This window comes from Sapajus apella, unplaced genomic scaffold (assembly GCF_009761245.1).
Source record: "Sapajus apella isolate SASKATOON/1434 unplaced genomic scaffold, GSC_monkey_1.0 scaffold35, whole genome shotgun sequence".
NCBI classification, from domain to species: Eukaryota; Metazoa; Chordata; class Mammalia; order Primates; family Cebidae; genus Sapajus; species Sapajus apella.
In genome coordinates, this window is record NW_022436975.1 from 16,940,036 (window position 1) to 16,963,117 (window position 23,082).

At 39.1% G+C, this 23,082-nt stretch overlaps 1 protein-coding gene, 2 long non-coding RNA genes and 3 other non-coding genes across 6 annotated transcripts in view; 5 read left to right on the forward strand and 1 right to left on the reverse strand.

The window, feature by feature from the left end:
- The window catches only part of DNAJC5B (DnaJ heat shock protein family (Hsp40) member C5 beta), a 69,085-nt gene extending 54,836 nt beyond the window's left edge, over positions 1-14,249 (forward strand). The window contains exon 6 of the mRNA XM_032296220.1: positions 13,377-14,249. Coding sequence (XP_032152111.1) covers positions 13,377-13,471 — 95 coding nt within the window. The 3' untranslated portion in view covers positions 13,472-14,249. The remainder of the gene's footprint in view (positions 1-13,376) is intronic.
- A 3,354-nt stretch (positions 14,250-17,603) lies between these two features.
- LOC116563565 lies at positions 17,604-21,316 on the reverse strand. The gene is made up of 2 exons (XR_004274461.1): positions 20,151-21,316; positions 17,604-17,740 (listed from the first exon to the last, which is right to left on the reverse strand). It is a non-coding gene; the product is annotated as an uncharacterized LOC116563565 (long non-coding RNA).
- Positions 18,052-19,961, forward strand: LOC116563566. The gene is made up of 3 exons (XR_004274462.1): positions 18,052-18,121; positions 18,975-18,978; positions 19,756-19,961. It is a non-coding gene; the product is annotated as an uncharacterized LOC116563566 (long non-coding RNA).
- On the forward strand, positions 20,593-20,685 carry TRNAY-GUA. The gene is made up of 2 exons: positions 20,593-20,629; positions 20,650-20,685. It is a non-coding gene; the product is annotated as a tRNA-Tyr (tRNA).
- Positions 21,208-21,296, forward strand: TRNAY-GUA. The gene is given in 2 exon segments: positions 21,208-21,244; positions 21,261-21,296. It is a non-coding gene; the product is annotated as a tRNA-Tyr (tRNA).
- Positions 21,317-21,400: 84 nt separating the features above from the next.
- Positions 21,401-21,473, forward strand: TRNAA-AGC. Its single transcript has one exon. It is a non-coding gene; the product is annotated as a tRNA-Ala (tRNA).
- The last annotated feature ends 1,609 nt before the right edge of the window (positions 21,474-23,082 follow it).

Below are 23,082 nucleotides of genomic sequence, written 5' to 3' on the forward strand. Positions count from 1 at the left end.
ATCGCACTGAAACAGAAATTCCAGGTCGTCGAGCATCAGAGACTAGTTGAAGGCGTCCACACACCTTTTATTCCCTATGAAATGCAATGCTAAGCAATATCCAGGTATTATCCACCCTGACTCCAGCTCAAAGGAAGGGGTCTTCAATCATGTGAATTGTACAGATTCCCAGAGAGGGCAGAATGGGTTTTCTTGAAACCTGGGACCCCTTGCTGTGGGGTCCTATAGGTAGCCAGTCCAGTGAACAGGGTGGGTGTTTTGACCATTTTTTATTACTGTCCTTGGAGCCAAATTGTGGGCCCACAGTGAAATAGAATTATAACTTTATTTTGCTGTATTTGAGATACAAAAGGACAAATTAATCTTTTAATGGGGGCATATATACCAAAAAGACCAAGCAAGCAGGATTACAAATAAATGGGTTGAGGAGTAACATATGGAAACTCCTTCTATTCAGGAAAAGGTCCATGACATTGACAACTTGCATCAGAACGATGATCCTAGCATCTGAATCCCATCTGCTCTTGTAAGGCAGAGAAACTTTTATAAGATCATGTCAGGGGTTGCTGGCCCCATAGCCCATGGGACCTCCCATAACATCCATCAACCCAGCCCAGTACTCAGCACTGACAGAGGACCAGAAGAGACAGCAAGACAGGAGAGTATCTTCATCATCCTCCACTAGGCCTACTTATCTGAACTTTTCCTTTAGAGTGGGAAAACCAAACCTTGGTGAATTGAACCTAGATATCCCCCATCCAGTGTTTCATACTTCTCTGAACAGCCTCACAGTCTTTCTTGTTTTAAATTAGGTAAAAGCTCCACCAGATCATTTCAATAGACCTTCTTTGTGGAAGATTTCTTTTCTGGAACAGAAATCCATAGTAGGTGCCAGTTTCCACCCAGGTTTCCTCCCTGCTGGGTGATTGGTGATGAATCTACATGTCTCTCACTGTTCTCTGCTCTGACACCCCAGAGCTACCAATTTTATCACAGAGGTCAGATCCTGGACGAAGTGAACCATGATCCTGTTTGACTGTGTTATTAAGAATTAACCAAAAGGAAAAGCTTTATCTTATTTTTAAATATTTAGCAGCTCCTATGCAGAAATCCAGATTTTGTGGGACTTGAAATTTACACAGTTTGGGAAACCCTCTTTAAGAAAAAGGACACAAGATTAGATCAGAAAGTGAGTATTTATTTAGAATGAGAAAAAGAAATCACAAGTTGCAAGGTTTAAATACTTAACAATACCGTAAGTTTCACAAAATCTAGAAAAATAGCAATGGTTTAACTAACTGCCTGTCACACCTCTACAATATGAATCCTGGCTGGGAGGTAATTAAATCTTAATGCTCCAAAATCTCCTTTGACTTTATATCTCATATCCAGGGCATGTTGATGCAAGAGGTGGGCTCCTGGAGCCTTGGGCAGTTCTGCCCCTGTGGGTCTGCAGGGTACAGTCCCTGTGGTAGCTTTTCCCAACTGGTATTGAGTGCCTGAGGCTTTTGCAGGCTCTTGGTGCAAGCTGTTGATAGATCTACCTTTCTGGGGTCTGGAGGTTGGGGATCTTCTTCGCACAGCTCCATTAGGCAATGCCCCAGGGGGGACTCTGTGTGGGGGCTCCAAACCCACATTTTTTTTCTGCACTGCCCTAGCAGAGTTTCTCCATGAAGGCTTCACTCCTGCAGCAGATTTCTGTTCGGACATCCAGGCATTTCCATACATCCTCTGAAATCTAGAGGGAAGATCCCAAAGTTCAACTCTAGTTTTCTGCATGCCTGCAGGCTCAATACCACGTGGAAGCCACCAAAGGTTTGAGGCGTCATCTGAAGCAATAGCCTGAGCTGTACCTTGCCCCTTTAGGCCTCATCTGGAGCTGGAGTGACTGGGATGCAGGGCACCACATCTTAAACCTGCACAGAGCAGTGGGGCCCTGTAACTGGCCCAAGAAGCCATTTTTTTTCCCTCCTAGGCCTCCAGGCCTGTGATGGGAGGGCCTTTTGTGAAAGTCTGTACATGCCCTGTAGACATTTTCTCCATTGTCTTGGCTAATAACATTCAGCTTCTCATTACTTATGCAAATTTCTGCAGCAGGCTTGAATTCCTCCCCAGAAAATTGATTTTTCTTTTCTATCTTACAGTCAGGCTGCAAATTTTCCAAACCTTATGTTCTGCTTGCATTTTAGACATAATTTCCAATTTCAAATCATCTCTTTGTGAACACATATAACTAATGCTTTCAGAATTAGCCAGATCACCTCTTGAATGTTTTGCTGCTTAGAAATTTCTTCCATCAGATACCCTAAATAATCTCTCTCAAGTTCAAAGTTCCACAAATCTCTAGGACAGGGGGAAAATTCTATCAGTCTCTTTGCTAAAACATAGCCTGAGTGACCTTTGCTACAGTTCCCAATAAGTTTCTCATCTCCATCTGAGACCACCTCAGCCTGGACTTCATTGTCCATATCACTATCAGCATTTTGGTCAAAGTCATTCAACAAGTCTCCAGAAAGTTCCAAACTTTCCCATATCTTCCTGTCTTCTTCTGAGCCCTCCAAACTGTTCCAACCTCTGCCTGTTACCCAGTTCCAAAGTCACTTCCATAGGTTCAGGTTAACTTTATAGTAGTACCCTACTCTGCCTGTACCAATTTTCTGTATTAATCTATTATCACTCTGCCAAAAAGATACTACCTGAGACTGGTTTAATTGACCTCCCAGTTATGCATGGCTTGGGAGGCCTCAGGAAATTTACAATCATGGAGGAAGTGAAGGAGAAGCAAGTACTTTCTTCACAAGGCTGCAGGAGGAGTGAGTGAAAGGGAAGTGCCACAGTTTTAACTTAATCAGATCTTATGAGAACTCATTCACTATCATGAGAACAGCATGGGGAAAACCGTCTACATGATCCAATCACCTCCCTCCATAATTGGGGATTACAGTTTGAGATGAAATTTGGGTGGGAACACAGAGCCAAACCATATCAGTAACCAAACACCACAAATTTCACTTTTAAGTACATGTTATAGGACATTATAACTATTTTAATTTATGGAAATCCAAATTTGAAATATTAAATACTTTCTTACCCATTGACTCATTTAAAAAACTATTAGAAATAGTTTTCACCTTCCTTAAGATAGTTTTAACAATTCTAATTACGTATCTAGACTTTTTTCTTGCATATTTGTTATTATGTGCATATTCAAACATGCCTACTCCTTGACTCTAGCTAAAGTCTAAGGTACCTTTTGATGGTATAAAATGGCACCAATTTCTGCTCAGTAATGGTGGTACAGGGTGGGATTTGGTAGCAGAGGGGAGAGATTTGTTTGTGTTTTTATATCCCTTTAAACTTTATCAGAGAGTATAATCCAGTTTCTACCTTTAAGAAATAAAAGGGGGGGGAGTTCAAACAATGGCATCTTCAGTTTTCACTGGCATCTACAGAACTTATAAGCAGATTCCCATGTGTTTCTTAAAAATAGAAATATGCTCCCAATGGGATCCCAGGAACACAGAGGCATTCTATTGTTCTTATGAATCAATCAAGATCAAATGGAAGATAGATAGGGTCTTGGGGGAACCCTTCCCCAGTTTTGTTGTCTTTGAAAATTTGAAACCTTAAAGATAAAAGGTAATAGGTACAAAGTTATTTTCCTTACTTTTATATGTTCACAAATTAGGAGTTCTAACTTTGTGAAATTTTGGGTGGTATATTAAAAATAAGCCCATTTAGACCCTGTACTCCTCTAGTAGCTGAAGGCCATAATGAAACCAGAATTCCACTATGAGGGCTTTACAGACCGTCTTGAAAGACAGCCTTGTTTAGTGGGACAATGTATGTGTATGTAGTGTGTGTGTGCTCACGCATGCATATGTGTGTGTCTGTGTGTGTGATGGGAGGGGAGAGAGAGCAAGCGAGAGAGAGACAAGGTAGGGAAGCAGGAGCCCAAATTGGAACCAGTTATCTCTGACCACCCTGGCAAAGCAAACCCAAAATGCAAGAGCTAAATTCAGTTTGGTTTTTCCAAGCTGAAGGCTATAGAATGACATCTGACCAAAATTTCCAGCTAAACCCTAAAAAGAAAACATTGTGGAGTCATGATTTCCCCCCGCTTTTTTTTTTTTAAGGAGGGAGAATAAAAGAATAGTTTTATACTATTGACCTTGGATCTAAAAATGTGAGATTCAGTGCATAGAAAGATCTGTTGACTGCTTAACTGTTCTTGCCATTTACCTGGATAAAACCCAAATACATTCACAACCACTGAGATGAAGAGGCCATATGGCTTGTAATTAGACTCTCACTCTTGGCCAAGATATTGAGACATTTATTACACTGCTATTTAGTATTCATCACATCTTACTGCCCAGGAAAAAGGCACCAAAGAAGAGATTAAATTCATCCTTCATCTTTTCGCCACTCCCCACTCAAGCTTCTTCCTATCCACTTTCCCCAATTAAAAGGAATCAATTTCTAAAAATAATGCATGGAAAACGATGCTTGTACCTCATCAAGAATGCTTTGCTTCTTCTTTATATGAAAATATCAAGCAAGCAGCATCAAGGTCTTGGGGCAGAGCAGTAGGACAGGTGAGTCAGTTCTGAATGCTCCCCAAAAAAGCAGCTCAAAGGGATCCCAAGATTTATTTGACTTTTGGCTGTCAAGGTTCAGTGAGCAAACTTACTGGTCGGGTTTATTGACAGTCTTTCAACAGAAAACATTTACTGAGCACTTAATATTTGTCTGATGCTATGCTAGGGGCTAGAGAAAGTAAAGACAGAGTTCCTGATACTTTGGACCTTATAAACTAGCAGGGGAGATGGGGAGACAAATATTAAGTAAATAATGACACAAATAACTAGTTAATTTACAGGCACAATAACCCTGCCAAAGGAGAAGCACAGGGGCTGTGAAAGTGAACACTTGGGGCCTCACCTGCTTGCAGGTTGAGGGTACTTTCCTGGGAAGTGACATTTAAAGCAGAAGACTTCAAGAAGGAGGCGGAGTTGAGGGGTAGGGGATTCTGGGGATAGTGCCCTCTAGAAGGGATCAAGCTTATTTTAGTACAAGCAAAGAATTGTCACAGCCTCTCCCTATATTCTTGTGGATAAGATGGTGAATTTTGCTCTGTATGCCAAGAAAGGTAGGTAGAGTCATATTGGGCTGTTCTATTGAATAGTTTTATCAAGTAATTGAATGAAGCAGAAGTTGTGCAATGACTATTTTTGCAAAGAAACCCAAACTGAGATATGCTTAGACAAAGGTTCAAACCATCAAAATGAAACCTGATAAATGGAAGTAGCTAGAATCCCCAACAGTTTGCTAGAGAAGTGCAAGAGTGGGTAGGATTACCTGGGAAAGGGAGAAAGAACTTGAGAGACTACGTGGAGAAAAATGCAAAAATTTAGAGGGAAGGTGAAATATTATTCAGCCATAAAAAGGAATGAGGTACTAATACATGTGGATGCTACAGTGTGGATGAACCTGGAAAGATCATGCTAGATGGAAGAAGTTGACACAAAAGGACAAACATCATATGATTCCATTTATATGAAATATTCAGAATAGGTAAATCCAGAGAGGAAGAAAGTAGATTGTTGGTTGCCAGGGCCTGTGGGGCAGGAAGAATAGGGAGCAGCTGTTTAATGGAGACTGAGTTTCCTTTTGGGGAGATAAAAATGTTTTGCAGTTAGACAAAGTGTGAGTCACACATGAATTGTGAATGTACTTAATGCCACTGAATTGTTCACTTTAAAATGGTTGATTTTAAGTTATGTGAATCTTATCTCAATTTTAAAAATAGAGGAAAAAGTAGAGGAGAGGGTAGACCAAGATTTGACTAGAAAAAGAAACTGAACAGCTTTCCTTCAGAAAAGGAGAGTCCCTTGTTCTCTGCAAATTCACACAGCACAGGGAGTGGAGGCTATCACAGGCCTAAGCAAGGCATCAGCATTCATGAAGAGTGGGGACCTGGCAAAGGCGACTCAGCCTTTTACACCAGCTAACTTGAGGGCAGTCCACGCCAGTGGCTGGGAGAGAGGGCTGTGGAGTCTGACAGTCCCAGCTCAGGCCTCAGCTCTCTAAGTTACTGGTTGAGGTTCTGGGGGTAATTCACCTAACTCCTTTACCTGTTATTGTTTATCTCCAATATTAAATAGATACAAATAAATATGGCCTGACTTTCTCAGAAAAGGAATATTACCGTCACCTTTAGAGCTCTTTGTTTGCTCTTCCCTCCTCAGAAGTAATGATCTTAAATCATGTGTAACTAGTTCTTACTATTCTTTTTGGTATTACAACTTTATCTGTAATCCTAATGGCATACTGCTTGGTTTTCTCTATTTTTGAGCTTTAAATGAATAGATTTATACACAATAATTATTTTTCTTCAACTTTATTTTTACTGTGTAGTATTTCATTTAAAAAAATAACTTCAACTTTTATTTTTGATTTGGGGATGCATGTGCAGGCTTGCTACATGGGTATATTGTGTGATGCTGAGTTATGGGGTACAGATCCCGTCACCCAGGTAGTGAGCATAGTAGCCAATAGGTGGTTTTTCAACCCATGCCCCCTTCTCCCCTCCCCAACTCTGGCAGCCCAAAGTGTCTGCTACTACCATTTTATGTCCACGTGTGCTCCATTGAACGTTATCCTTCCGAGATTCATTCACATTGTGGCTGTCATTCATTCATTGTTGCATAATATTTTGAGAGAACATCCCATAATTTATTTATCCATTCTATTGCTAATAAACATTTGAATACAGTCCACTTTTTGCCATTACAAATGGTGCTGTTATAAATGTTGTTGCACATATTTTCTGGTGCATGAATGCTGGAGTTTTTCTAGGCATATACAGAGGATGCAATTACTTAGTCAAAGGATATGCACTTGTACAACTTACTACATAACACCAAGCAGTTCTGCAAAATTGTTGCACTAATTTACATTTTCACTAACAGTTAATAAGAGTTCCCGTTGCCCCACATCCTTGGCTACACTTGACATCCCCTGATGGTAAAGGTGTGACAACCTGGTAATCTGGTAGGTGGAAAATGGTGTGCCATTGTGGTTCTGGTTTTTATCTCCTTAATTACTGGTAAGGTTGAACATCTTTTCATATTCTAATTGTTCATTTAAATTTCCCCTTCTATGAAATGCTCATTCAGATCTTCTGCAGGTTTTAAAATTATATCATCTGGCTTTTCCTTACTGATTTTTAAAATATTCTGGGTGTTGATCTTCACTGATTATGTTTATTTAAAACATATTCTCCAGTTTGCGACTTGGTGTTTCACATATTCTCCCAGTTTGTGACTTGGTGGGTTTTTTTTGTTTGTTTGAGATGCAGTCTTGCTCCCATTGCATAGGCTGTAGTACGGTGGCACGATTTTGGCTCACTGCAACCTCCACCTCCCACATTCATGCAATTCTCCTTCCTCAGCCTCCCGAGTAGCTGGGATTACAGGTGTGCGCCACCATGCCTGGCTAATTTTTTTGTGTGTTTTTAGTAGAGACAGGGCTTCGCTATGTTGGCCAGGCTGATCTTGAACTCCTGACCTCAGGTAATCCACGCTCCTTGGCCTCCCAAAGTGCTAGGATTACAGGCATGAGTCACGGCGCCTGACCAGTGTTTTACTCTTTATGGCATCTTTTGATGAAACAAAGTTCATGACTTTAATATAGACAGACCTCCAGTCTTTGCCTTTATGTTTGGTGATTTTTGTGTTTTGATTAAAAAATCCTGTACTAACTCAAACATATAAAGATATTTTCCTATATAGACTTTCAAAGTTTTATAGTTTTGCCTTTTTACATATAAGGGTTTAATCACCTGGAATTGACTTTTATATGTGGTATGATGTGGGACTCCAATTTCATCTTTTTCCAGATAGAAAGCAAATTGTTCCAGCACACTGATTTCTAATTTTGGTTTTGATATACATTAAGTTTCAATAGATACATGGAGCAGTTTCTGGGCTTTCTGTTTTAGTCCAATTTGTTTATTTTATGCAATACCAAGCCCATTTATAACAATCCCTAATATCTGTTTAAGCAAGTCCTCCTCACCTGTACTTCAGGACAGCCATATATCCTTAGCATTTTTGCTTTCTTACATAAATCTCAAAATCGGGTTTGTCAAGTTCTTTAATAAGAATTCCCTAAGCAAAACTTTTTAGGATCTTGGTTAGAATTGCAATGAATCTACAGATCAACAGGTAAAATTGATGCCTTTAAGAATTTGAGTCTTTTAATATGTGACATGGTATATTTCACCATTTATTGGCTTTCACTAGGATGTATTTTCTATATCTGTAGTTACATTTTATTCTTGAATACTTTACCATTTTTCTTATCAGTCAATTATATATGTATTTTTTCTACTTGTTTTTTGACATATAGAAATGTACTTTTTTTAAAAACACTGATTTTTGAATCCAAGAAACTAGCTAAACTCTCTTGCTATTTTTAATTATTTACCTGTATAGGATTTCTACATAACTGTTTGTATCATCTGTGATTAGTGACAGTTTTGATTCTTCCTTTTCATCTCTTACCACTTTTTCTTTTTTTTTTTTTAACCACACCAAGTATGTGAACCCATTTTTTCTTGCCTTTCTGTGTTTGCCAAGACTACTAGTAAAATGTTGAAGAGAAGGTACTTTCAGGGACGCATCGTAATTAGTAGGTTTGCTGTAGGTTTTTGATAAGGTTAAGAAAATTGTCTTATATTCCTATTTTGTTAGAACTTCATTTGATCATGGATGTAAAATTTTATCAATTTTTTTTTGTTTGTTTGATTGATTGTTTATTTGAGACGGAGTCTCTGATTGTCGCCCAGACTGGAGTGCAACGGTGTGATCTCGGCTCACTGCAACCTCCGCCTTCAGGGTTCATGGGATTCTCCTGTCTCAGACTCCTGAGTAGCTGGGATTATGGACGCACGCCACCACACCAGGCTAATTTTTTGTATTTTTAGTAGAGACAGGGTTTCACTATGTTGGCCAGACTGGTCTCAAACTCCTAACCTTGTGATCCACCCGCCTCGGCCTCCCAAAGTGCTGGGATTACAGGTGTGAGCCACCTCACCCAGACCAAATATTTTTCTTCATCAGTTGAGATGGTCATGATTTTTCTTCTTTGATGTGTTAATGTGATTAATTATAGGAATTTGTTTTCCAATATTAAAACAACTTTGCACTCCTTAAATAATTAAACTCAGTGTTGTCTTCATGTATTAACTATTTTATTATTTGATGAAATGAGATGGTCAATATTTTGTTTTAGATGTTTGTAACAATGTTAATGAGTGAGAGTGGTCTATAATTTTCCTATCCCAAACTTTCTTAACTGTATTTTCTATCAAGATTATGCCTCCTGAAATAAATTACAAAGTATTTCTTTGTTTTTTACTTCTATTGGAGAGTTTGTGTAATATTGGGTTTCTTTCTACGGGATTTTGAAGAACTTTCTGGGCTAGTGTGTAATTGTAAATTTTAAGCTATTGATTTAATTTGTTTAATGTTCATAGACGAATTAGGTTTCCTTTTTTATTTACAAAAAATGGTTTCTTCCTCTTCAAGGTTTCGTCTTATCCTTTACATATCTATAGTATCTGCATAATTATTATTCTGTTTTTTATTCCTTACATTGGTCATTTCTGCTTTCTCTCTTCTTTTTAAACCATTCTCACCAGATGTCTTGCAATCTTCTCAAATGAACAATTTTTGGTTTTGTTGTTTCCACTTAAGTTCTTTCTTTCTTTCTTCTCAGTTTATTTTGTTCATTTTCTAACTTCTTAATTTATATACTTCTTAATTTTCAGCCCTTCCTCTGTTCCTATATTAAAAATGTAAGACCACAAATTTTAAATTTTCCTGTTACAATTCAGCTTCACACACATACACGCGTTGTTATTTTGTTCTCATCTGAGTTTTAAATATTTTTTTATTTCTATTATGATCTTTACTTTGATCTATAAGCTAGGCCTGCATATATATTAATTTTTAATCTTGGTATTTCTAGGTTACTTTTTGTTGTTTGTATCTAATTTGACACATTCTGTGATCGGAAAATGTCAACACTATGATACCAACACTTTGAAATGTCTCAGGACTTGATGTACAGCCTGGAACTTAGCCAATTTTTATAAATGTTCCACATTGCTTCAAAACAACACATTCTGCATTTGTTAGGTTCATTGTTCCATACATGTCTATTGAATAAAGCTAATTTATTGTATGTATTAATTTGCCAAGGCAGCCATAACAAGTTCTACAGACTGGGGGTTTAAACAACAGAAATGTATTCTCTCACAGTTCTGAAGGTCAGAAGTCAAAGATCAAGGTTGCAGGGTTGGTTTCTTCTGAGCCTTCTCTTCTTGTTTTGTAGCTGTTCATCTCCCTGTGATTTCACATGGTGTTTCCTCTGTGTCCAAATCTCTTCTTATAAGGACACCAGTCCTATTAAATTAGGGTTCACTCTAGTGACCTCCTTCTAACTTAATTACCTTCAAGATTTCCTTGCTGATTTCATCGGTAAGGTGCTGAAAGAGCAGTCAAATTTTCCAATGTGATGATGAATTTTTCTATTTCTCTATAAAGTTCTCTCGATTTTTGATTTATGATAATGATTTTGAGGCTATGTTATTAGTATATTTAAGTTTAGAATATTTATAGCTACTTGGTAAATTAAACATTTGATTATTATAGAGTTACCTCTAGCTCCAGAAATGCTTTTCCCTTATATTTTATTTTATCTGTTAAAATATACTTACACTAGCTTTCTTCCCATTAATGTTTGTGTGGTAAATATGTTTTCATCATTTTACTCTCTACTTTTATCTTTAATTTTTTGGTAGCTTGGGTTTTTAAGATTCAGTCTTATAATATTTTTCTTTTGAATAGAGTATATGTCCATTGGTATTTATTATCAAGAGAATGTACTTTGATCTTTTTCTATTAACCTACTTTTTGTGAGACAATATAGAAGTAGTCTTGAAGAGAATAGACCTCTGAGAAATACTGCCTTGGTTTGAATATCAGCTCTATTACTTACTATCTGTGTAACCTTGGCCTAGTTACACAGTCTGTGCCCCAGTTTTCTCATCTGTAAAATGGTTATAATAATAACCCTCCCTCATAGCATCATTATAACTATTGAGTGACCTAATATACATAAAGTGCTAAGAACACCGCTGGGCACATGATTAGATATATACATATATCTACTTTCTGTTAATTTTTTATCGTTGTATTTATCGCCTGAAGTTAACATGTTTTTTCTGTTTCTCTTTTTCTTTTAAATTGTCAGAGTGTCTTTTCTTATTTGATTTCCTTCTGTCCTCTGATTTGGAAATTATATTCTCTTTCCTGTTCTTTTGGAATTACACTGAAAATTTATCAAATGTATTTAATTTGTCAAAGTTTAAAGCCAATTCTTCTCTTTACCCTCCTCTTGAACAATACAAGAATTTTGTAACACTTCAACCCTAATCATCCTCTTTCTGACTTATATATTATTTCATATTCTAGATTTTTCTCAATTTTAAGCCTCACAAATTTTTATTACTGCTTTGTATATTCAGTAATTATTTGGTTTTACTCATATATTTGCTTTTTCTTCAATTATTCAATTATTTTCTTTTTACAGCTCAATTCTTTCATCTGATAACTCTTTCAGCCTGAATTATATCTTTTAAATTGAGTCTGCAGGTAGAGACTTTTGTTTTTACTATCTGAAAATATCTTTATATCACGCTCTTTTTAAAAAAAAATGTAACTTATTAAGAGGGTTTGTAAACAAATATAGATTCATATCTTCTTTCAGTATATTGGAGATATAGTTTCAATATGTTTTAGCTTCATAGATTTTTTTTTTAGCTCCATAGTTTTCACTTCCATATTTGCTGTTGAGAAGTAAGACTGATTTTAAAACCCTCACCTTTTGTTCTTCAATGTGAATAAGGTGTTTAAAATATGGTTTTCTCTTCAATTTAACCTGGCTGGTTCTTGGATCTATGGATTTGTGCCTTTCATCAATTCTACAATAGTCTCAGCCATAAAATCTTCAATTGTTATCTCTCCTTTTTAAAATTTCTTTCTGAAAGTCATGTTAGATATGTTAGACCTTATAATTCTATCCATCATGTCCTTTAACCTCTTTTATATTTATTCTTTGTCTCTGTTAAATTTTGGATAATCTCTTCCAATCTGTTTTCTATTTCGCTAATTCTTTCTTTAGTGAAGTTTTAAACCAATTCGTGAAAGTTTTTTTTCCATGTTTTAATCTCTAGAAGTTCTCTTTAAATAATTTTAAGACCTATTATTTAATTACTTTTAAAATGTAATTTGTTTGTATTCTGTGTCTGATAAATGCAGTTCTTGAAGTCTTTCTGGGTCAGATTTGGCCTTCTGCTGTTTATATTTGATCTTATTACGCATTGTTTGTATGTGTAATCTCTCTCTCTCTCTCTCTCTCTCTCACTCACACACACACACACATACACACACCTATTTCTCTATTTCTTTTTACTATGAGCTCATGTTTCTTGCAATTTTATAGTGATATTTTGAGGCCTAGGTTGAAGGTGAGGTCACTGACTTTTGCTAAGTGCCTGAAAACACATCTTGCACTGGACCTCTTTAAACTAAATTATCATCTTGAGGTTTCTTAGAACACAGAGTTATTGAAAACTTGATCTGTCAACTTGTGTGTTCACTGGCTTGCCATTAAACATTTTTTGGGCAGCTTCCTCAACTCAGCACCCAAATTTAAGACTAAGAAATCTCTTTGTAGATTTAGAAATATAGTGATTTTGGAGAAAGCATAACCATTTTGGGCACTAGCTTTATGTAAGGAGATTTCTATTAGACTCTCTCTCTAAGCAAACTCTCAGTTTTGACTCCTGTCACAACAAGGACCAGTCATGCAATTGTACACTACGTAATTCCAGGGTGCATCTTTCATCTAAACTACACCTTTCCTGTAGTTATACATGTAGTCTATGTGAAAGGTGCCCTTTGATAATGTTCAGTTTCCAATCTGCACAACTATATGTGATGATTCTGTCTCTATCCCCACAAGATGGTGAAAACTAAAGTTCAAGTTCACCAGGTTCAGCAAGTGCCCTCCAGGTAAAAGCTGGGTTTAGTGTTTTGGTTTTGTAATTCCATTACTGACAAAACTTGAATGAAGAGTAGAGACAGTGCCTCTCCCTCTGAAGTCCTTAAAATGGTAGGTATATTGATATCTTATGAATTGAGTTACCAGTCATGATTTTAACAAAAATACCTATCACTTGCTTCATTAAAAGAACTGTAATATGCTGAGAGTGTTTATTGCTTTGCTTTGTTTCTTTTTAGATATGGACTTTCCAGTTTTTCTCCAGCCTACAAACGCAAATGAGAAAACACAGCTAATCAAAGAAGGATCTCGAAGTTATTGCACGGACTCTTGATACTGAGCCCACAGAGAGTCCATAGTCCTTCCTCTCAGTTCAGTCTTGTCTCCAGATGGTCGTGGGGGAGCGTGTGGGGCATAAAGTGCTGTGAACTTTTCCATCTTGGTATTTTATTTTTGGGTTAGGAAAACATGCTTGCTATATAATTTTCTCAGTATGCAGACTTTCTCTCTGAGTAGAATTTCTTATGAAACACATTCAATTTGGGTGAATAAAGGCCTGAAGAGTTATTTTATGCTCCTTGCCTGATGTAGGACAGTGGAATTATACAGGCTTTATGAACCTGCCCTTTATGTGAGGCAGACCTGATTCTTAACTGACTAAAGTAATATTCCAGAACAGAAGCCACTTTTCTTCAATTTAACTATACACAGTATTCATAGCTACCACAAACATCATCATTCAAATATATGAGAACTTACAGTTTTTGCGTGTGGAACCTCTTTCTAGTTAATATTTGATAAAGTTATAGAAATGTTTAAAGAGGCAGAAAGGAATGATTAAGTTTTTTAAAAACAAATCACATTATTTTAAGGTATGTTTTTGGAACATTAAAAATTGGCATTTACTAAAAATTGGTAAGTAAAACCATGAAGAGACAGGTTTTTTGTGTATTTGTAGAATGGCTTAAAAACAAAACAAAACTGCAACCCGGTTAAATGTTGTAAATTATCCAGAAAATCATCCTGAGCCTGAATCAGCCCCCATCATCATGTTGATCACTTTCTAATAAAATAATTTTTGTATAACTAGGTCAGGTTAGCCAGACTAAGGGGGAACAAAACACAAGAAGGGGTAAAGCTCTAAACTCTATAGCCTAAATTCGCACCAAAATGCATATCACGTCATTTATGTTAAAATTAATTACCTTGACCAGAAATTGCTCTGCTCTGTGCATGTTACACAATTTAAGCCCAGAGGTCATCTCTGCATTTGCTTGTTTGATTCTTACATTTATTAAGTAGTAGAAACCATGTGCTATTTATAAACTACTATGGCAGCAAAAGTGTTTGTTTTTCTAGGTCTTTACTTCTTTATATAATATTGCATTTTCAAGATCTTGTTATGTTTTTATATAATATTGTATAAAATGCCTTTTTCTTGTTTCTTATTCCCCCCACCACCAAATTATAGTCAATTGCTGCTAAATATATATTGTGAAAATTAGTGGTATAGCTCTGACAGTTCTGAAGTCATTAAAATTCTGCTCTAACTCTTGAGTTACTGAAATTTTTTTTCTATGTAATCAAGTAGACAGAGACTTCGTTTGAAAGTTTAGAAACCTGGTTCTAATCTAAGCTTTCGTTAACTAGCCTTGTGACCAAGTGAGATGAGAGTAACATGGCTAATCTCTCTATGGCTCTGTTTTCATATCTGCCCTGACCACCTTTCAAGTTGCTGGATGACCAGATAAAATGACAAAAGTGAAAGAAATCTGAAAAGTCAAATGTGTAATAAATATAAGGTGGTTTTAAATGAATTTGTATATGTTGACACACACAGACAAATGTACTGTGACTCTTCATGCATGTAAACTCTGTCACCCAACAAGACCCATGGAGACACCTGATATTAACAGCTCCAGTAACCAGCAAGTGCTTGGAACGCTGTACTCAACAAACAAATGCCACTTTCCATTTGGAGGAAACAATAGGATAAATAGCCCAATCTGCGGATAATTTGAGCCATTCCATTTCCTTCCTGTCGTCTTTTTAAGCAAAAGGTCAGGCCTATTTTGAAAAACAACTTACAAATCACAAACCTCTCCTTCTCTGTATCACCCAGACCTCATTTTCCTTTCTCACATGGAATTTTTTGTTTCTACTGCTAACTCACCCAGGAGGCTGGTCCAAGAGTGGTTAAAATGAGAACAGGGCAGGGATCGGAATCAGAATCAGATGATAGAATCAAATTGCTAGAGGGGTTCTGGCCAGTTCCTCACAAAGGGCTAGTTTCTGATTACAGTGGTGTGTGACAAATGCAAGCACATGAATGCCTATGAATGAGGGAATGAATTCTGCAGAATGCCCCTTCAGCTACAGAGAAACAAGAAGCCACTCTTCATCAGAAGAGGAACTGCTGAAGTATCTTGTGGGGGTCAACAGAAGTGCTATACAGAAGCACTGGCAGTCATTCTGAACCCACAAGCATCTCAGCAGGGAAGCATCAAGGCAAGAAGAAAAATGCTGAGTGTGAGCCTCAGCACTGGTTACAGAGAGTCCAATGAACAGCCTGTGTTAGCGGCTCACTACCTATCCTGGGCACTGTGCTGCCAGAATGGGAAACTTCTTAAAAAGTTCCATGAATCACCCATTTATGTTTTTTGCTGTCTTACATTAAAACATGATTAAAAAAAAATACATGTGCGTTTTTCTTTACCAAAACACACATATATATCTTAATTCTTTTAGAATAAGTCTTCTAGAATACCTAGAAAAAAAAACTGTTTATACATTGATTAATTTATTATTATTATTTTGAGACAGAGTCTCACTGCAACCTCCGCTTCCTGGGTTCAAGCAATTCTCCTGCCTCAGCCTCCCAAGTAGCTGGGACTATAGTTGCATGCCACCACGTTCAACTAATTTTTGTATTTTTAGTAGAGACGGGGTTTCACCATGTTAGCCAGGCTGATCTTGAACTCCTGACCCCAAGTGTTCTGCCTGCCCTGGCATTCCAAAGTGCTGGGATTACAGGTGTGAGCCACCGCACCTGGCTACATTAACTTCTTAGCATAATAGTTTTAAATAAAATGCATTCATTTCAAAAAACAAATTATTGTATTTGCCATGGAAATTTTTTAAAAATCAATGTGTAACATACTAGAAAATTAAATTTTAGCTACCAAAACTTGAAAGATACATATTATTCTGAGTCAAAGGATAAAGTTTTAACAAAATAAAATGAGTCACTTTCCTGCTCATCTTCTGCATTTCTTAGCTCTCTCTTTTACCTTTTACCACCACATCTCATCCCTCAAAATAGAGGATTTGAAAGTGTTGGCTTTAGGTTCATAGGCACACTTATTTGTATTTGAGGAAGATGACTTATTTCATAAAAATAAAATTTCTAAAAGATTAATAACCAATAGTGTTCATGCTTAGTACCAGACACTGCCCTAAGAGTTTTATATTGATTCATTTAATGCAACAATCTGTGAGACAGGTACTGTCACCATCATCATGTGCCATTTTTTAGACTAAGTAACTAGAACACACATAAGTAACTTAACTAAGATTACCCAGTTAAGGAGTAGAGCAGGCTGGTCCTGAGGCCATGATATTAATAGCTGCACTATATTGCCTCTCCAGGATGATCTTGTGTTTCCAACTCCATTTGTTCTTGAAAATGAATCCTACTCTCCTCCCAACTCCCCATCCAATTCTTTGCCAGAGTTCTCTTACTTTCAAGAGAATATACTCATTCTGTCACTCCCTTTATTATCTACCTCTGTCTTCAATTGCCCTTTGCAACTCCAGGAGATTTTCTAAGGAATCTCTCTTGTTAATTCCCTGTGACTTCCTCAAGAGCAAATCTGAAGGCTTCCTATATCTCTTACTTCACTCCCACTCCTTCCCCTCCGACTATTTATTCCCTCCCTTCTCCCTGAGACCTCCCACCCCCGCCAGCACCTCCTTACTCAGGAGATCTTTATGATCACTGCAGCTATGTCTTTGCCACCTTCTCTTCTGATAAACCATTAACTGCAACAGTAATCAAGTGAAAAGTTGGATTTAAAAAAAATTTTTAAAGTCATTCTAGAGTAGCTAGTACTAATAATTGTGATTTTAAAAATTCTGATACATAAACTTCCTGCTATAATTTTCCAGGATGTTTAGATAGTGCTAAGAAAACTTTCAAAGATAAAATAGGAAACATATATTATGCTTATTATGTGCCAGTAAGGTATTACCTTTTAAAAAGTTCTTTGACATTGGACAATGCCCCAGCCACTCAAAACCCCACAGTTTACTATCCCCAGCCCATGCCCCTTTGTCTTGTCACATCCCTAATATTTATCATTCTTTGTTTAAAAAGGTACATAAGCTTTTGGACCTAATGTCTTTGGGTCTTCGTTTTTCCTATAAAGACTGCCATGCACATATAAATATTAAATAAGATGTGTATGCCACTGTGCCTGGCTCACATTTACTCTTTTACCAAATATTTATTTAGTTTGTACTACATGACAGTCATTGATCTAGAGCTGAGGATACAGCAGTAAGCAAAGCAGACACAAATCTCTATCTTGGTGGAGCACACATTCTGGAATGGCAAACAGACAATAAGAAGACAATAAATAATATATACAGTAGGCTCTACAGTTATGGACTTTCTTTTTTAAGTTGTTATTTTCTCCCAAATGTCTGGTAAACACAACATGAAAGAATACATTGGTATCTGTAAAAATGGCTGTGTCCTGGGGACAATGAGGCTTTGCATTTGTGGTGCATGGGTGGGGAATAGCCATGCTGGCCCAAGATCCCCCAACCTGCCAACTCAAGGACTAACTCACTCTGAGAGTTGGGTAGGGTGGCCTTCCTGTTCCCTCCATCTCTATTAGGCTCTACTCTGCCCTGCTCCCTAGCCCTATACCACTTCACAGACTCTAGTCTGGCAAATCTACTCTGCTTAAGCCATTCTCCAGTGGACTCTCCCTGGCAACAAATTCAGCAACAGCTGCACAATGTTGTGAGCGGCTGACCTCTGTGCTGCTGCCTCTGTGACTGCAGTCTCTTGTGAGCTCCATGGGGAGAATGGTTTTGTCTCCACTAGCTTGCAGGATATGCATTTGGAGTTGTGTTTCCCTCCATTTTGGATTATGTGTCCATATAATCTCATTTGATTTCCACCTTCCAGAAATTATTTAAAATCTCTGGTATGTTGATTACACTTACTGTAGTTTTCCATGTTGCAATAGATTTTTTTTCTTTTTGTGTATTTTTATCACTCCTGGGAAGGAGGGGGTGTAGTCATATGCACCCAGCCATACATGTAATCCTGATCCCTGGACACAGTGGGTGAGCACCTAAATGAGGCCGAGAATAATGGAGAGTTTGGCAGTCAGGCCTGAGAAAGAGAAGTAGCTCTCTGTGTGATAGACTGTGAAGAATAAAGCTCCAGAACTTTTAGGGTTGGGGACAGCACCATATTTCCAACTGTGTGCACTAGAGAGGAGCTGAGAAACACTGAGAGAGAAAACTTTAAGAAGGCCTAGTTACATTTCATCCTTGGTTTCCTGGGGACACCCCTGTATCATTATAATAAATGTCTTGCTTATACTAGCTTTTGTGAATTTCTGTCACTTACAAGTAAGAAAGCCAAAAATCATGCATGTTTGGCCTCCCTGAAACCTATTACTCAAGTAAGGTTGGTTGTTGGGGAAAGGGGCTTGGCTAGGTATGGTAGCTTGTGCCTTAATCTCTGCACTTTATGAGGCCGAGGCAGAGGATCACTTGAAGCCAAGAGTTCAAGACCAGCCTGGACAACAAAGCCAGAGGCAGGTGAGGTGACGCATGCCTGTAATTCCAGGAGGCTGAGGCAGGAAAATCACTTGAGCTCAGAAGTTCCAGCTGCAGTGAGCTATGAATGCACCACTGAACCCCAACCTGAGTAACAAACCAAGACTCTGTTTATAAAAAATAATAATAATTTAATAAATGCCCTGCTTGCCACCCTTGTAAAACAAGCAGAAGGTAGGACTAAAATAAGGCTCTTTTCTCTTAGCCTAATTTACATTGTTCTGTCTATGAACTTGAGCGAGACGGGTGCAACTCACCTCCCCCATCTCTCAGAGGTCACTTTCTAAAACTCTCAGAAACGGTCTATAACTTTAAAGATATGTTAGCTTGTTACATGCAAAAATGGCAAAACAGTCACTAAGAAACAAAAATAATCTCCCCATGTTTCTGCAGTCTTAAGGAAGCCACTTTCCCACTTAAAAATCCAGCCCTTTTCTTTTTTCTAACTTCCTATTTTCTCTTCCCTAACTTTACATTTTATTAAAGCTTTTACTTTTGGGAATTGCTATCTTATAGGGAGATTTAAGAAATAATCCCAAACTCCCTTCCACAAATATTATTATAATAATATCAACATAGAAACTCACGTTTGCCCAAACCAACATGATGCCTTCTTGGTTAAAAGACCCCTAAAAGGCAAAACCCAGGTCGCTGGATGGTTTTTAAGCTGTGCTAACAACTGAGTGGGAGTATGGCAGCAAACCTTTAACAATTTATAAACGCTGACTATGACCTTACAAAAATAGGCCTACGAAGTAGAATTATAGGCCTATCTGAAATCGAATACCTCTGTTAAAATTAAACATAAAATAATAACCAGATCGAAAAGACATTTTAGGTCAACTTAATCTTCTTCCCTCTCTCTTTGCAAAGCCAGGAGTTGGTGAGGGGACATTACGAACTTAGTGACTGACGTCCTTAAAGCAACTGCGGTGGAACGAGCTCTGTCTACAGAACCGCGGGCTTCAGTGGCGTCTTCCTAACCGGGGGCTTTCTCGTCCGGAGAGCCCTAGGGGCCTTCCCTTCCCCCGCGGGAGTTGGACTGGCAGCGCCGGTAAGGCCTCCCGGGCTCAAAGTGCAACGGACACTGTAGAAATCCAAACTGCCTGCATCCGCGGTTTGGGGACGCAGAGGAGATACGATTTCTGGTTTACCTCAGGTGACAAAAACGCCAAACCAGGCAGGCAGGAGCCGAACCTGCAATCTTTTGATCCACGGTCAGACTCGTTGCCCATTGCGCCACTGGTACGTCACGCCAAACGTCCTACTGGTGGTTGGATTACAGCTTGTTGAGAACACACTCGGCAACCACTTTAAAGGACAATGCAGGCTGGTAAAGTACGACAAGGGGCGACAGTGGAGTAGCAGGGTCTCGGCACCGCCGGCGCCAGACACGGGTTCACTTGCCTCTCCCAGGTCAGTCAGGCACGCGAGCCAGGGCGCGCTGTCTTTCTGCGCACGCGTAGACTACGCAGGCCGGCTCTGGGGCTCTGCGCTCCTCGGATTACGCATGCTCAGTGCAATCTCCGGCTGCTTGGACGGGCCCTTAGGTTTTTCTGTGTTGTACCTCAAGGGACGCAGGCGCAATTACGCGTCCCTTCGATAGCTCAGCTGGTAGAGCGGAGGACTGTAGCTACTTCCTCAGCAGGAGACATCCTTAGGTCGCTGGTTCGATTCCGGCTCGAAGGAGACAAGCGTAGGTTTTTGCAGCTTCCGATGATTTATGGCCCTTTCTTTGGGTTCCTTCAATGTCACATTGCATTTCAACGAGCAGTGGGAAAGTCTAGCGCTTTCTATCCCTTTTGGGCCTCCCAGCCTGCGCGGGAATTCTTTTTTGCGATTCCCCCGCTCGGAGACCTGCTCGGGCAGGTTCCCAGCGCAGCTGTGGGTCTGCGCTCGGCTGAGCGACTGCCGGGTCACGGCTTCTGTGTGTTTCTAGTCCGTCTTTGTCATTGCCCGGGCCCCCGAGTGATACAGGAGCCAGCGCCGGCTCCAGGGGCCAGACGGGACCTGCTCCTCAGAGCCCCGGGCAGCTTCTGGGATCCGAGGGCTCGCACCCGCTGCAGTGAGGAGGTGGGAGGTCCGCGGGAAGGGGTATCTGGTGCTCCCGGAACCTAGGAATCGAAGAGAGAACACAATACTAAAAACATGAAGCCTAAAAATGACACAATATTATGAGAGAAGGCGGCACCCAAGGCATTTCGTTCGCTCCCTTCGATAGCTCAGCTGGTAGAGCGGAGGACTGTAGGTGCACACCCGTGGCCATCCTTAGGTCGCTGGTTCGATTCCGGCTCGAAGGAGAGATAACCTTTATTTTGTTGCTTTGGATCAAAGAATTCTGTCTTCAGCACTCAATGCTCTGACCCTTCTCTAGAGGAACAGATAACCAGCCGTGCCCAGCGGTGGGGGATTAGCTCAAATGGTAGAGCGCTCGCTTAGCATGCGAGAGGTAGCGGGATCGATGCCCGCATCCTCCAGTTTTCTTCCTCGTCCTGTATGGTTTTTCTTTCGATTCTCTAAGCTCAAACTAGAGCTGAAAAGTCAGTCGAAAGGCAAGTGTGAAGGGAAGGGTGAGCTCCACGTTACCTCTCTAAAACTTCCCACACAAGGGGTGGTGGGCACTAGCAGTTTATCCTACTAGCTCTAAATTTCTAGATCCATTTAATTGGGGAAATTCACGAAACTGTTTATTTTTGCTTCAAAAATGGCGACAGATTGCGTCACTCAGAATCCTTTGTGATTTGTAATAAGATGTCTGCATTTCCAGGGACTCACCTGAGGCTAAGCTGCCCATAGTTCGGGGAGACCCACAGGGAAAACAAAACAAGAAACAGAGAACTTGGAAACGGACGCTGATTACTTTGAACGTTTGCTCAGCCGAGGAAGCAGGAACTGTTCGGCTTCATCTCCAGTCCGCATGGCAGGCGGCCTGGCTCTGGGCAGATCTGAGGTGGATAGGATAAGGCAAAAGGTGGCCCTGGAGAGGTGAGTGGATAAAGTCCCTGGACACAGGGGCTGCTTTTGGAGGAAGTTTTAACGTCATTGTCCTCCTGGGAAGTAATTGTGGAGAGTTAACTAGAAACTAGCGCTGAGAGAGTATTAATTGGATAAAAGTTCTATCTAGGGCAGCCCTTGAGAGTAATTTTGTTAAGCAAAGACAAGACAAAAACAAAACGAATAAAACCCTAACACATCTACACACTCACTGAAAGATTCAGAGGTTGAACAGAACACAAACACTTTTCTGGAAATAAAATTTCTCTACCCTAATCTTCTAGGAAAAAAAAAAGCTGTTGAAGCCACCCCACAGTTCTCACAAGACAAAACACAAATCTTCCACACAAAGGCAGAAATACAGTATCATCTTTTGTGAGGATTGCAATAAATAAATGATATTTCTTTAGGGTCCTAGGCTACCTGTATGCTTTTGTTACCAGTGTATACAACACCCTATGGTTTATTGCCATCTTTCATTTTCTAGGGTGGTCTCCATTTTTACCTCGTTTTATTATTTTTGTTTTTTAATTGAATGTATTGTAAATCACTTGAAATATAACATCATGATGTTCATAAAAACATATTTGCAAAGTAAGAAAAAGAATGCCTTTATCAGATGACATGTTGCAGTTTCGAGTTTGAGATTATGGGTTTTCTAGCTGGCTGAGGGGAGGAACTGGCAGTGAAACTTTAAGTGACTGAAAGAGCAAGAAGTAAGTAATAAGTCAAAGGAATAGGAAGGAATGCACCCAAAACCCAGTGGAGGACACATGTTTGGGGGAGGTGACCTGGGCCAGAACTCAAGCAACATCTCAGAGTCAGCAACCCAAAGCGGGGAATGGAATTCACATACAAAGCTCAAAGGTAGAAATCAGGTAGCAGTACTGCATAGTGGTTAGTCAGGCAGGCTGTGAAACCTGATGGCCTTTCTTGGCTTTGCTACTTCTAGCTGCATGACCAGGCAGGTTGCTTGACATCTCGATGCTTCATTGTCTTTGTTCTTCAAACGGGGATCTAATAATAATGCCTGCTTTTAATTAAGGTATAACATGTAAAGGCCTTAGTACAGTGCCTGGCACATAGTAACCA